Source organism: Dendronephthya gigantea, unplaced genomic scaffold, assembly GCF_004324835.1.
Source record: "Dendronephthya gigantea isolate DGI-Jeju-01 unplaced genomic scaffold, DenGig_1.0 000002F, whole genome shotgun sequence".
Lineage (NCBI taxonomy): Eukaryota > Metazoa > Cnidaria > Anthozoa > Malacalcyonacea > Nephtheidae > Dendronephthya > Dendronephthya gigantea.
Window position 1 is genome coordinate 1,539,393 of NW_021163012.1, and position 17,101 is coordinate 1,556,493.

The 17,101-nt window shown below is 33.1% G+C and overlaps 1 protein-coding gene across 1 annotated transcript; it reads left to right on the top strand.

The window, feature by feature from the left end:
* Nucleotides 1-13,452: 13,452 nt before the first annotated feature.
* On the top strand, nt 13,453-16,996 carry LOC114536580 (ADP-ribosylation factor-like protein 6). Its single transcript, XM_028557929.1, has 8 exons — nt 13,453-14,281; nt 14,349-14,410; nt 14,827-14,895; nt 15,119-15,213; nt 15,299-15,375; nt 15,620-15,672; nt 16,107-16,162; nt 16,265-16,996. The coding sequence occupies exons 1-8, from the start codon at nt 14,159-14,161 to the stop codon at nt 16,282-16,284; spliced, it is 555 nt and encodes a 184-aa protein (XP_028413730.1). The 5' UTR covers nt 13,453-14,158; the 3' UTR covers nt 16,285-16,996.
* Nucleotides 16,997-17,101: the final 105 nt, after the last annotated feature.

The following is a 17,101-nucleotide window of genomic DNA, read 5'->3' on the forward strand; positions in this document are numbered from 1 at the left end:
TGCACATTTGCACACATGTCATTTCCATTTGCGAGGAATTCCAAATCCTTCTTATTTGAAAGAGAAAGAACTTAACTTTCGGCACTCTTACTTAGTTTCAATTTTGCACACATGTCATTTCCATATGCAAGGAATTCCAAATCTTTCTTACTTAAAGGAGAAAGAACTTAACTTTCTGCACTCTTACTTAGTTTCAATTTTGCACACATGTCATTTCCATTTGCGAGGAATTCCAAATCTTTCTTACCTAAAGGAGAAAGAACTTAACTTTCTGCACTCTTACAGAGTTTCAATTTTGCACACATGTCATTTCCATTTACGAGGAATTCCAAATCTTTCTTATTTCAAAGAGAGAAAGAACTTAACTTTCTGCACTCTTACTTAGTTTCAATTTTGCACACATTACATTTCCATTTGCGAGGAACTCGAAATCCTTCTTAGTTGAAAGAGAAAGAACTTAACTTTTCTGCACTGTGACTTAGTTTCAATTTTCCACAATGTATTTTCCATGTTCAAGGAATTTCTAATCCTCTTATTTAAAAGTAAAAAGAACTTCCCTTTCCGCACTCTTACTTAGTTTTGTCTCTGAACAACGCCTTTTCCCATTTCCGAGGAATTCCTAACCCTCCTTATTTGAAAGAAAGAAAGAAAGGAAGAGTACGATCCTCTCACGAACATGACGCCGGTTCTTATTTAAGTCGTTTGGAAGATCATATTTCTAAAGGCCTGGCCTTAATGACATCGGTTATTGCTTCCTTTTCAACAATCCCGTGAAGATCTAATGAAGATATCCTACATTTTGCTGAAAATAACTCCCTGGAGTTTTGAAGTTTTTTCTGGTTCATTTTTTTAAGAGAGTTCTGAAGATATTTCTTGTTCATTCCTTAATTTAAAGAGGTTTTTGAGTCATGGCATAATCGCCATCAAGTTCATAATTCATCAAGGTTTCTCTGCTGTTCTCTGTACAGCTCACTTTCAAAGAGTGTTGATATGAATGCAACTGAGGAACCACCTGAGAAGTTCAGAATATAAAAAACATAAACACCGTAGTGCATGCAAAATTGTTTAGTCAAGGAATAAGATTTGCTACTAGCTTAAAGGTGCCATTCATATAGATATGACAACTTTGGGCAGTGTATCTTAGTACCTATTGTTTTGGAAGCTAGCAGCAAAAAAGCCAATCTTTGTAAAGCATTTGTTCCTCTAAAAAAACAACAGTAAAACTTTCAATTTGACTATGTTTTTCTGCTAAGGCTTATAGCAATAGCACAATTGATGTCCTAACCTTTGTAAACTGACAGCAACGAAAAGACACGTAATACGTTTTGTTCCAGCTAAAGCTTATATCAATAGCACAATTGCTGTCCTTTTAGACTGACAGCTATGAAATCACAACATTGCAATCTAATTAATTTCCCAAGATACCAGCGAAATATCCCACCATTTAGCAAGACAAACAATGCATGTAAAAAGCGGCGCAATCTCCCCACATACAAAGTTTGTATACAGAATAATCAGATATTTGATGCAGAGACCTTGAAAAGTTTAGAAGAATGCAATGCCACCGCCCTTTAACTGTAATTCAGTCCAACTTTTTAATATGTAAAAATAATAAATGTTTATAAGCAATAGGAGAGTAGAGTTTGAGTAGCGAAGAACAAGCCTGATTGTAGTTGCAGGAACACAGCTCCGTATATCCTCCTTTTAATGGCGTCTACTACAGGTAATGAGGCTTAAACCTTTTCCATAAAAGACAATAAGCTTTGTCGATCATAGCCTTCTCTGAAGTTGAATAGAAGTTTGAGAAAATGTAATCAAATTAGATACATGATCACAGCGAAGTATATCATATAATACATAGTAGGCTATCATAGCTCACTCCTTGCACTTTTGACAAAGAAAATAGGTTTCCAAATCCCAGCCACAGTGACGCAGAATTAGCTTTGTAGTAACTTTCTATAGTATACTTAACTCCATATCACGTCTTTACTTTATCACATGTCACATAATTCTAGGAAGAAAAACCGTTGCGAATTCTCATAGGATAATGTGGCTTTGCCGTAACCCTCTCAGAAAAGCTTGATAATATATGGTGGTGCATACTAATTGTTTCGCAGCTATTTTATATAATTCCTCCAAAGTTAAAGACAAGCAATCTGAAGTCTTATGACTTATAAGAAAGAGTAAATGATTGAGAAAAGAAGAAAAGAGTGAAGTATATCCTCGTTTTTAAAACATTTGTTACAGGAAATGGTTTCCGAATCTTTTTCACAATACAGAATTCGCATTGTCGTAGCTTTCTCCGATTCCTTATAATTCAACAACCTATGACAGCTGTATGTCACCCATTATATAATTTCCAAGTAAGAACAAGCGTTCTGAGGTCAACCTATGACAGCTGTATGTCATCCATTATATAATTTACTTCAAGAAAGAACAAGTGTTTGAGGTCAACCTATGACAGCTGTATGTCATCCATTATATAATTTCAAGAAAGAACAAGCGTTCTGAGGTCAACCTATGACAGCTGTATGTCATCCATTATATAATTTCAAGAAAGAACAAGTGTTTGAGGTCAACCTATGACAGCTTTATGTCATCTACTACATTATTTCCAAGAAAGAACAAGTGTTCGTAGGTCAACCTATGGGCTATGACAGCTGTATGTCATCCATTATATAATTTCCAAGTAAGAACAAGCGATCTGACGTCTCGTGAATTGATGCTTATAAAGAGGTAATCTTTCTTAACCACACCCTAATTTCTCTTAACGATAATTCGTCACGGGAAGCTTGGAATACGTCAAAACAAAAAAAAATTAAATAAAAATAAAACTTTTTAACAGTGGTTATGTATTTGAATGCGTAAAAATGCAAGATTATATAATAGTATGATAGCAGTAAATAATTAAGAAATATACTATATGTATTGTATAATTATACAATGTAAATACGAAATTCTAACGTTTACCGCAGGTACCAAAATAACTTTGAATATATCGAGGACGATGTGTCAAGGTCGTAGTGAATAAGGGGGGGGACTGCTCCTGTTGCTTCCGTCGAGAAATCAAAACTTGTAATCTTCCTTTTCGCTCAAATTGTCTTCAACTGAAGTTGTTAATGCTGCACTAATTGGCCGTCTGCCCCGTCTCGGCAGCGTACGGCCCTGCGATGAACGTAGTTTTAATTCTTTTGTTTAATACCTGACCCATTCCGTTTATTTCAAAACAAATCGTTAACATCTTGAGTCTTCTTATTAACTATGATATATCTAAATACTAAGTATTACAACATGCACTATACGTAATATGTCATGTGATGCAAAGCTATGTATTTAAATAGTAATATCTACAGCATGTATATACTACATATTATGTCATGTGATGCAAAGCTATATATTTAAATAGTAATTTCTACAGCAAGTAACATATTATGTCATATGATGCAAGGCTATATATTTGAATAATAATTACTACAGTATGCAGTGCTTATCATGTGTTGCAAAGCTACATATTTCAATGAATGCAGTACTTATTATATATGCCATGTTAAAGTAATAATATATTGAATGTATATGTATATAAAAAATATTAAAAATAATGGTATGATAGAAGTAAGTATAATTATGAAAATAATACATAGATATTCTAACGGTTACCACAGGTACTGGAAAAACTTTGAATATATCCATGACGATGTACCAAGGTCGTAGTGAATAAGGGGAAAAATGCCTCTGTTGCCCCCGTAGAGAAAACACAACTTGTAATCTTCCTTTTCGCTCAAATTGACTGTAACTGAAGTTTTTAATGCTGCACTAAATGGCCGTCTGTCCCGTCACGGCAGCGTACGGCCCTGTGATGAACGTAGTTTCAATTCTTTTGTTTAATACCTGACCCATTTCGTTAATTCATTTCAACACAAAGCTTCAACATCTCGAGTTTTCTCATTACCTATATGAGATATTGCTAAATACTATGTACTACAGCATGCACTATACGTATAATATGTCATGTGATGCAAATTAAGCTACATACTTAAATACTAATTTCTACAGCATGTACTAGGTATTATGTGATTTATGTCATATGATGCAAAGCTATATATTTAAACACTAATTCCTACAGCATGTACTACTTATTATGTCATGTGATGCAAAGCTAGCTATATATTTTAAATACTAATTTCTACAGCATGCTCTACTTATTATGTCATGTAAAGCTATATAGTCATATGCATCTTAAAATCTAGAAACAAAATTAAAAGAAACTCATATTATTTATTCTAAAACTTAACCAACACAATGCCTAAAGATTCCTGTTTTCTGAGGAATTCCAAATCCTCCTAACTTTCTGGACTCTTACTTAGTTTCAATTTTGCACACATGTCATTTCCATTTGCGAGGAATTCCAAATCTTTCTTATTTGAAGGAGAAAGGTCTTAACTTTCTGAACTCTAACTTAATTTCAATTTTGCACACATGTCATTTCCATTTGCAAAGAATTCCAAATCTGTCTTATTTAAAAAAAAAAGAACCTGACTTTCTGCACTCTTACTTAGTTACAATTTTGCCCACATGTCATTTCCATTGGCGAGGAATTCCAAATCTTTCTTATTTGAAGGAGAAAGAACTTAACTTTCTGCACTCTTACTTAGTTTCAATTTTGCACACATGCCATTTCAATTTGCGAGGAATTCCAAATCTTTCTTATTTGAAGGAGAAAGAACTTAAACTTTTCGCACTCTTACTTAGTTTCAATTTTGCAGACACGTCATATCCATTTGCGAGGAATTCCAAATCTTTCTTATTTGAAGGAGAAAGAACTTGACTTTTTGCACTCTTACTTAGTTTCAATTTTGCACACATGTCATTTTCATTTGGGAGGAATTCCAAATCCTCCTTATTTAAAAGAGAAAAAACTTAACCTTCTGCACTCTTACAGAGTTTCAATTTTCAAACATGTCATTTGCATTTGCGAGAAGTTCCAAATCCTCCTTATTTGAAAGAGAGAACTTAACTTTCTGCACTCTTACTTAGTTTCAATTTTGCACACATGTCATTTCCATTTGCGAGGAATTCCAAATCCTCCTTATTTAAAAGAGAAAAAACTTAACCTTCTGCACTCTTACAGAGTTTTAATTTTTACACATGTCATTTCCATTTGCGAGAAGTTCCAAATCCTTCTTATTTGAAAGAGAGAACTTAACTTTCTGCACTCTTACTTAGTTTCAATTTTGCACACATGTCATTATTTCCATTTCCGAGGAAATCCTAATCCTCCCTATTTGAAAGAGAGAAAGAAAGGAAGAGAACGAAGCTTTCTTTATAACTTAGTTTTGTTTCTGCCCAATGTCATTCCTGTATTTTTCAATATCATCATCTTTCCAAAATTTAGATACTTTACCACCATAACTTAACAATGACTATTCCCATATCCTCTCATGAACATTACGCCTGTTCTTATATAAGGCAGTCGTTCGGAAGATCATATTTCTAAAGGCCAGGCCTAAATGACATCAGTTATTGCTTCCTTTTTAACAATCCCGTGAAGATCTAGTGAAGATATCCTTTATACAGATCCAGTGAAGATATCCTACATTCACCAATTCCCATAGCCATAGGATAATGTGGCTTTGCCGTACCCTTCTATGAAAAGCTTGTTAATATGGTGCATCCTAATTTTTTCACATGCAGCCTCTAATTCATATAATTTCTCCAAAGACAAAGGCAAGCAATCTGAACTCTTATGACTTACAAGTAAAAGTAGACGTTTGAGAAAAAAAGAAAAGGGTTAAGTATATCCACGTTCTTCAAACATTTTTTACAGGAAATGGTTTCTGAATCTTTTTCACAACACAGAACTCGCTTTGCTGTATCTTTCTCCTATTCTCTATAATTCAACAACCTAGGACAGCTGTATGTCACCCATTATATTATTCCCAAGAAAGAACAAGCGTTGTGAGGTCAACCTATGACAGCTGTATGTCACCCATTATATTATTCCCAAGAAAGAACAAGCGTTGTGAGGTCAACCTATGACAGCTGTATGTCATCCATTATATAATTTCAAGAAAGAACAAGCGTTGTGAGGTCAACCTATGACAGCTGTATGTCATCCATTATATAATTCCAAGAAAGAACTAGCGTTCTGAGGTCAACCTATGACAGCTGTATATCATCAATTATATAATCTTAACCCCACCCTAATTTCTCTTAACCATAATCCGTCACGATGAGCTTGGAATACGTGGAAGAAAAAGTAAAAATAAATAAATAAAAATAAAACTTTTTACCAGTGGTACTGTATGTATTTGAATGTGTAAAAATGCAATATTTAAAAAATAGTATGATAGCAGTAAATAATTAAGAAATATACTATATGTAATTGTATAATTATACGACATAATTAAGAAATTCTAACGGTTACCACAGGTACTAAAATAATTTTCAATATATTGATGACGATGCGCCAAAACCGGTCGTAGTGAATAAGGGGGAAACTGCCTCTGTTGCCCCCGTAGAGAAAACACATCTTCTAATCTTCTGAGTTCTGATTGACTTTAACTGAAATTATTAATATGCTGCACTAGCTAGCCGTTTACTCCATCCTGGCAAAAATTTCAGCGTACGGCCCTACGTGTACGCGTACATTCCTTTTCAAATCCCATCAAATTCCAAATTGACATGTTCACACTAAAGTTTAAAGTAAACATTTATGCCACTACATGGAACATACTACATGTATATACTATACATATTATGTCATGTGATGCAAAGCTATATATGTAAATAGTAATTTCTACAGCATGTACTACATATTATGTCAGGTGATGCAAAGCTATATATTTAAAAAAGTAATTTCTACAGCATGTACGTACTACATATTATGTCATGTTATGTAAAGCTATATATTTAAATAGTAATTTCTACAGCATGTACTACATATTATGTCAGGTGATGCAAAGCTATATATTTAAAAAAGTAATTTCTACAGCATGTACTACATATTATGTCAGGTGATGCAAAGCTATATATTTAAAAAAGTAATTTCTACAGCATGTACTACATATTATGTCAGGTGATGCAAAGCTATATATTTAAAAAAGTAATTTCTACGGCATGTACTACATATTATGTCTGTTATGTAAAGCTATATATGTAAATAGTAATTTCTACAGCATGTACTACATATTATTTCATGTGATGCAAGGCTATATATTTAAATACTAATTTCTACAGAATATACTACATATTAGGCTATGTCAGGTGATGCAAAGCTATATATTTAAATACTAATTTCTAGAGCATGTACTACATATTATGCTAGGTGTTGCAAAGCTATATATGTAAATATTAATTTCTACAGCATGAGCATGTACTACATATTATGTCATGTAATGCAAAGCTATATAAATAGTACTAATTTCTACAGCATGTACTACTTAATATGTCATGTGATGCAAATTAAGGTATATATTTAAATAGTAATTTCTATGACATGTACTACTTTTTATGTCAGGTGATGCAAAGCTATATATTTAAATAGTAATTTCTATAGCATGTACTACATATTATGTCAGGTGATGCAAAGCTATATATTTAAATAGTAATTTCTAGAGCATGTACTATATATTATGTAATGTAATGCAAAGCTATATATTCAAATAGTAATTTCTCCAGCATGTACTACTTAAAATGTCATGTCATGCAAATTAAGGTATATATTTAAATAGTAATTTCTATGACATGTACTACTTTTTATGTCAGGTGATGCAAAGCTATATATTTAAATACTAATTTCTACAGCATGTACTACATATTATGTCAGGTGATGCAAATCTATATATTTAAATACTAATTTCTACAGCATGTCTACATATTATGTCAGGTGATGCAAAGCTATATATTTAAATACTAATTTCTACAGCATGTACTACATATTATGTCAGGTGATGCAAAGCTATATATTTAAATACTAATTTCTACAGCATGTACTACATATTATGTCAGGTGATGCAAAGCTATATATTTAAATAGTAATTTCTACAGCATGTTCTACATATTATGTCATGTGATGCAAAGCTATATATTTAAATACTAATTTCTACAGCATGTACTACATATTATGTCAGGTAATGCAAAGCTATATATTTAAATACTAATTTCTACAGCATGTACTACATATTATGTCAGGTGATGCAAAGCTATATATTTATACTAATTTCTACAGCATGTACTACATATTATGTCATGTGATATCGATGCAAAGCTACATATTTAAATAATAAATTCTATAGCATATGTACTACATATTATGTCAGGTGATGCAAGGCTATATATTTTAATACTAATTTCTACAGCATGTACTACATATTGTGTCAGGTAATGCAAAGCTATATATTTAAATACTTATTTCTACAGCATGTACTACATATTATGTCATGTGATGCAAAGCTATATATCTAAATGCTAATTGCTAGAGCATGTACTTCATATTATGTCAGGTGGTGCAAAGCTATATATTTAAATACTAATTTCTACAGCATGTACTACATATTATCTCAGGTGATGCAAAGCTATATATTTAAATACTAATTTCTAGAGCATGTACTACATATCATGTCAGGTGATGCAAAGCTATATATTTAAATACTAATTTTTACAGCATTTACTACATATTATCTCAGCTAGGTAATATGCAAAGCTATATATTTAAATACTAATTTCTAGAGCATGTACTACATATTATGTCAGGTGATGCAAAGCTATATATTTAAATACTAATTTCTACAGCATGTACACGTATTACATATTATGTCATGTGATGCAAAGCTATATGTGTAAATAGTAATTTCTAAAGCATGTACTACTTATTATGTCAGGTAATGCAAAGCTATATATTTAAATACTAATTTCTAAAGCATGTACTAGTTATTATGTCATGTGATGCAAAGGTATATATTCCCTAATACTAATTTCTATGACATGTACTACTTTTTATGTCATGTGATGCAAAGCTTTATATTTCAATACTAATTTCTACAGCATGTACTACATATTATGTCATGTGTTGCAAAGCTATATATATTCAAATACTAATTTCTAGAGCATGTACCACTTTTCTTTTTATGTCATGTGATGCAAAGGTATATATTTAAATAGTAATTTCTATGACATGTACTACTTATTATGTCATGTGTTGCAAAGCTATATATTTAAATACTAATTTCTAGAGCATGTACGTACTACATATTATGTCAGGTGATGCAAAGCTATATATTCAAATAGTAATTTCTACAGCATGTACTACATATTATGTGACTGTGAGGTGATGCAAAGCTACATATTTAAATACTAATTTCTACAGCATGTACTACTTATTATGTCATGTGATGCAAAGGTATATATTTAAATACTAATTTCTATAGCATGAACTACATATTATGTCAGGTGATGCAAAGGTATATATTTAAATACTAATTTCTATAGCATGAACTACATATTATGTCATGTGATGTAAAGCTATATATTTAAATACTAATTTCTACAGCATGTACTACTTATTATGTCATGTGATGCAAAGGTATATATTTAAATACTAATTTCTATAGCATGAACTACATATTATGTCAGGTGATGCAAAGGTATATATTTAAATACTAATTTCTACAGCATGAACTACATATTATGTCATGTGATGCAAAGGTATATATTTAAATACTAATTTCTATAGCATGAACTACATATTATGTCAGGTGATGCAAAGCTATATATTTAAATACTAATATCTACAGCATGTACTACATATTATGTCAGGTGATGCAAATCTATATATTTAAATAGTAATTTATACAGCATGTACTATGTACATATCATGTCAGGTGATGCAAGGCTATATATATTTAAATACTAATTTCTACAGCATGTACGACATATTATGTCAGGTGACGCAAAGCTCATTTTTTACGAATTAATAACGCGCAATTTGGATTATTAAAAATCCGAATTCAGTTATTTTTTGGAAAAAAAATTTTCTACTATTCTTAGCCGCGGGTACTCAACGATAATACAGTCATCGCAATGTTGATCATTAGCAAGACTCAAATTCTGCCTTTTTTAGAAAAACGTTTTTACTGTTTTAGCCGGATTTTTATCGATATCATTTCGCTATTTTCAGTGTGCGCAAATGGACATTTCTGATTATTACGTCACAGCATATTTGGTATATTCATGCACCGTGCTATTTCCGATGATTGCGTCACAACTACGCCATATTTGCTATATGCATGCAGCGTGCTATTTCCGATGATTGCGTCACAACTACGCCATATTTTGCTGTATTCATGCAGCGTGCTATTTCCGATGATTGCGTCACAACTACGCCATATTTTTGTATATTCATGCAGCGTGCTATTTCCGATGATTGCGTCACAACTACGCCATATTTTGGTATATTCATGCAGCGTGCTATTTCCGATGATTACGTCACAACTACGCAACATTTTGCTGTATTCATGCAGCGTGCTATTTCCGATGATTACGTCACAACTACGCCATATTTGGTATATTCATGCAGCGTGCTATATCCGATAATTACGTTACAACTACGCCATATTTTGGTATATTCATGCAGCGTGCTATTTCCGATGATTACGTCACAACTACGCCATATTTTGGTATATTCATGCAGCGTGCTATTTCCGATGATTACGTCACAACTACGCCATATTTGGTATATTCATGCAGCGTGCTATTTCCGATGATTACGTAACAACTACGCCATATTTGGTATATTCATGCAGCGTGCTATTTCCGATGATTACGTCACAACTACGCCATATTTTGGTATATTCATGCAGCGTGCTATTTCCGATGATTACGTCACAACTACGCCATATTTGGTATATTCATGCAGCGTGCTATTTCCGATGATTACGTAACAACTACGCCATATTTGGTATATTCATGCACCGTACTGTTTCACCATATTCATCTCGCGCAAGATGCATGCTGGGCATTCAATACCGTCTCGGTATTCAATACCAACTTTTTGCTATTCTACTTTACTATAGCATGCAACGATATTTTCATGCACGGTCGAGTTTCATTCTTGTAACATTTACTGTACCGGATCATGCAATCATGCAAATTGTACCCCAGAACCGTTTGAGAAGCCACATCGTACCTCGTTGATTGGGGGGTGGGGTCTTAACCTATGGCATAATAATGCTTGGTGGCATTTACATTAATAATCATGCACGTCATCAGGCTGAATATTTCCTATGGTACCATTTGTACCTCCTAGCTGATAATCCAAGCAAAACTGTGTCAGATATATGGCCAAAACGATTAACAATTACATGCATAAAATACTTGAGTCTGACAAAGTTTTATTGCTTGTCCTAAGCTAATTTAAACCTAGCATCTTATGAAACACAATAGGATCTATTTGCACACGTTAGCCAAATAAATACATGCTTTGAAACGTTTTTAGAGTGTGTAAATAAAACCAATTGACCACCAAGCCCTGCTTGCATGCACAGAAAGATCACTCAGATTAGCACAACAAAAACAGCATAATTTTGAATTTCACAAACCATACACGTTCCATGTCATCATACCAGTACCCTGACGTTTTACCCCGAATTGTCCATATGATACCCTGATCTTTTACCCATGATGACCCACCAAATCCATTTAATCCTTTGATTAACGACTCCAACGAGCATATCCACAATCAAATGTACAAATACCGTAATGCATGCATCATTTTTTAACTAAATAAATTTGCTACTAGCTGAAAGGTGCCATCCATATAGAAATGACATCTATGGGCAGTGTATCCTAGTACCTATTGTTTTTTGAAGCCAGCAGCAAAAAAGCCAATCTTGCTACAGCATATAGCAATAGCAAACTTTGTTGTCCGTATAGAAACAACAAGAAACTTTCATTTTAATTTGATGGAAACAAATTAACAAAACACACCAAGTTTTTTCTACTAAGGCTTAGAGAAACACATGTTGCTGTCCTTATAGACTGACAGCAATGAAAAACATTGATACTACGTTTTTTACTGCTAAAGCTTAAAGCAATAGCACCATTTGCTGTCGTCCTTTTAGACTTAACATCTATGAAAAGGCACATACTGATTTTTTTCCTGCTAAAGCTGGCATATAGCAATACCACAAATGCTGTCCTTATAAACTGACAGCTATGAAAGGACACGTACTAAGTTTTTTTTTCACTAAAGCTTATAGCAATATTGATAATAGCATTAATTGCCATCCTTATAGACTGACAGCAATGAAAAGACACATACTGATTTTTTTCCTGCTAAAGCTTATAGCATTAGCACAATTGCTGTCTTTTTAGACTGACAGCTATGAAAAATGAACATTGTAATATATGATAAATTTTGCTAAGGCTTATAGCATTAGCACAAGTGCTGTCCTTTTAGACTGACAGCTATGAAAAGATACACATTATCCACACTGATTTTTTTTGCTAAAGCTTATAGCATTAGCACAATTGCTGTCCTTTTAGACTGACAGCTATGAAAAGAAAACATTGCAATCTAATTAAATTCCCAAGATACCTACAAATGTCTTCCAACCACCCAGTGAGACAAACAATGTATATAAAAAGGTGCGCCACGCCTTTCCACACACAAAGTTTGCTCACTGAATAATTCGAAGTCTCATCCAGAGACCTTGGAAAAGTTAGAAGAATGCAATGCCCACCGCCCTTGTACGTTTTCAGTAACAATTTTTTTTAAATTTAAACTTTGGGAGTTCCATTTTTCTCAAAATTGCCAAAATACGATTTTTTGCTTAAGTTATTAAATTCTGAAAAGTTTTTCGAAAATATTTGTACATTTAGATCCGACCTTTCCATTTTCCACCTGGAATAGAATACAAAATAGTTCTTAGGACTAATAATTTAAACATAAGTACTTTAATTATTGGCAATAATAAGATTATTGGCCTTCTAATTGTAAAATTATCTTAAGTTAAATTGAAAAAACCCGCGTCTTAAAAATTTTTCTCCTCAACATTTCCATTGAATTCACAAAAAAATTCACAAAAGATTTCTTAAAGTTTTCAGTTTTCAAAAGCTGCCGAAGAACCCCCGAAATGTTCATGCAGTTTGCTTAATAACTAAAGCGAAAGCCTTTGTCACGCGCGCGGAATGTTCAGTAATTTTCCCAGTAAATTTCCAATTCCTTTGACCAAAATTTTGCGAAAAAAAACACCTAAAACTTTGCAAGACCGCCATTGAGTATTCTTTTCAACTTGTGTTATAACATTTCTGACCAAAAGCGAGTAAAAACGCGAACGTCAACGAAAAAATTCACCGTTTGACCCGACGCTTGAAAAAAATTCATTTTCGCTTCGAAAATTGGCCGAAAAAAGCCCGAAATTCTTTTCAAATTCTGTTTAGGTCTTCTCCTGTTTCGTTGTAACGAAAGAAAAACGAAAAAAGTAAAAAAAAGCCGCCATAACCGAAGGTAAAGTCTTTGGTTCGGTCGAGAAGACAACCGACTTCAGCCCGTATTTCTCGCCATAAAAGTGGGAAAATATCAATGCAAAAAATATAAAAACACAAATTTATACTTGCCATTGTTAGTTGAAGTCATTTCTGCGACGAGGGAACGACGTTTTTCTTCTTGTTTCTTTTTTACGGTTTTTTTAGCGACGGGTGTCCACACAGCAAGACGACATCTTTTAGAGTGAACCAAAAGACGAAGGCGCCAAAATTTTGAATACGCGCCTTGAATCTCGCTCATGATTGGTCGACATTTAATTGGTCAGGATGTTATTGAGAAAATATCTTTTGATCAAACATTTTCATTAATATTTAGCATAATATGTTTATGATGAAGCAAGATAATCTCCTAAACATTCCTTGCAGGAAGATTGATATCAATAGGGAATAAATCGGGGTATAACGAAGGAGTAACAGGTGACATAACAGTGATACTTGGGGATACTAAGAGACATGTCATCGGTCGAGAAAGTTCGTGAAGCCGAACAACTACGGATGCTTCCGAATGAATCTTCGCGCAATCTTCGGCTTAGTAACAGTCTACAATTATAATGGCGTCCTTCTCGTCCGGTTGAAATAGTATTTTTAAATATTTTTTTATTTTTGCCAAGCAATCATGGGCATGTTCGATAAACTAGCCATTTGGCTTGGCGTGAAGAAGAAAGAAGCAAGTGTACTGTGCGTTGGTTTGGATAACAGCGGGAAAACTACCATAATAAACCATCTGAAGCCCGACAAGGTTAGGATTATATTTCTGTTTATATTGTCTAAAATGCTATATTTCTTAACAAAAATTTCATCTTTAGGCACAGGCGACCGATATTGTACCGACAATTGGTTTTAGCGTTGAGAAATTTGCTACTCAAAGGTAAATTTTGTGAAAAAATGAACTGTCAAACTTATATTCTAAGATATGTTCGTTTTTATTGTCATGGATACTAATCGTATAATCCTAAAAAAAGTGAATTTAAGATTTTAACTTTAAAATTTGCATGCAGGTGTGCAAGCATTGTGATTGAGAAACTGCTGTAACATCTGTGATCAGTAATACAAATGAAATAGTCTTCAATGTCTTAGAATTCCTGTGAAACCTTGATCATGCAACCCAAAATGTTTTTGAAACCATTCAGTCAAACATTTCAACATCACAACTAACCAAAGTTAACATTTAAATATTTCCAAGGTGTGACATGTCTGCAGTTGCTAAACCTTACATCATATGTAGCTGCTTTCTCCTAGAATACCTCACAAACATTTTTGATTTCACAAACATTTTTTTTTCAGCTTGTCTTTCACTGTTTTTGACATGTCAGGACAAGGAAAATATAGAAATCTTTGGGAACATTACTACAGGTAAAACATTGTTAAATAAAAGTGTTAATTGATTAGTGCCAATAAATGCAGATAGAACCACAACAATTGGAATTTGAGCATGACATTGATCATTTGTGTAATCAATTTTGTTGAAAGTAATTGTTCAAGTAATCATTGGATAGGATATTCAATCAAGTTTTGATTCAGAAACTCACTGTGACAGTTAAAAAATGCTACCGAATCTCCACTGTACATTTTATAGGGATGCCCAAGCTGTGATATTCGTAATTGACAGCAGTGATAAAATCAGGGTGGTTGTATCGAAAGATGAATTAGATTTATTGATAAAACATCCAGGTATGATCAAATTAAACTTCTTAAGCTTTCATCTAAAGGATATGTCTCATATACTGAGTATGTTTCAAACTCTCAATCAATTTAGACATATCATCGAGGCGTGTACCCATACTTTTCTTTGCGAATAAAATGGACTTGAGGGATTCATTATCATCTGTAAAGGTGGGTGAGGTTATGCCGGACTGATTCTCTTTTAGCCATGCAACCAGATGAGTCCCACTTATGTCACTACACCATACATGCTAAAACATGTGAGCACACCTCACACCCTTAAGATTAATTCAGATGCCGACTGTGGCTATAGTCGGAAAGATTCACAAATTAACGGTAGAAAAGCTGCTTGAAATTGAGTGTAGTATGTTGCTTAAACTGGACTGAAACCTTAAACTGTTTATTTTCATTGTAGGTTAGCAATCTAATGAAACTTGAAGAGATCAAAGATAAACCTTGGCATATATGGTGAGATATATTTCGGATGGTAACTGCTTTTAGATTATACAACAGACTTTTCTGATAATGACATATCAAACCTGATGTGTATTGCAAAATTTGATCAGCCTTGCAAAACCAAATTGTAATAATAGCAAAATTAACAAGTGGATCTAAAAGGTAGCTGATAGGTTGAAATTTAACCTTATTCGACCCCAAATGATTTCACTTATCAATGTTATGGTACAATACTATCACCCTATCATGGAGAATCACCTTGTGTTAGAATAAAATACCGGACTAGAAAAAAATGCTAGTAAATAGTTTTGTAATTACCTACTAAATGGCATTGCCAGATTAATGAAAAGTACACAGAATCATACAAGTTAAAGTGTGAGCTAATTAATGGTTGCTTCATAGAATAAAAATATGCTGTCCTATACTCAAAATTATTCTTGTTTTAGTGCAAGCAATGCTTTGACTGGCGAAGGATTGAATGAAGGAGTTGAATGGTTAACAGGTAATCTAAATGGACTCTGCTAGATTTGAAAAATAAACCATGATTTGCAACTTGAAAAGTTTAATAGTTATTTACTAAGATCACTGCTTTGTTCTTATATAGATCAGTTGAAACAACGTTGATGTATATGCAGGAAAGTGTACATAGCAATTAATATAAAATGAATATTTGCCAATGTCATAATAATGACAATGACATACAAACTTCAGTTCTGTTTGCTGGCTACACATGAACTGTGACATCTCTCAATCAATGCTTAACTTAGCAGCTTTTAAATATAAAATTATTTAGAATATCTATACTTCTGCTCACAGAGCTGATAATGTAACCCTGATCAAACATGACACAAGTCATCTCAAGGTTCGACATTTGAAATTGAAAAGGATGCAAGCTATTCAAACGGTCATATTTTAACTGGCATTGTCACAAACAAAGCAAACTCATTAATTTCCACAAAACAGCTGTATTTTGGCTTCTTTTTTTAACAAACTATTCATTAGAACTACATCAAGATGCTGAAACTTTCCTTGTGAAATATGACTTGCATCTTGTTTGATCAGAGATTGTGATAATAAAAAAGTTTTATGCACAAAAACTGTACAGTTAGTTTTAGCTTTTTTTCAATCTATTTATTTTTTCTTCCCATTTGCAAAGTTTCAATAAGAAGTACACTTTGATTGCAAATGTGTTCAATTTTGAAAATAAAATCTCATGAGAATAAGGTGTTATAATATGTATTGGTATAGCTCAGTGATATTCATGGACATGGTGGGGTTACATAAGCTGGAATTTGAACAGTAGTGGTCTGATATATGATATAACTTTATTTTAGTGGAGGGTAGCCCCATTAGCACAAAGCTGGTATCCATAAGAGCCCTACATAAAAGAGGTGTCTGTAAGAATGTTGTATGCGTTAGGAATTGTCTTGTTTATGTTTGA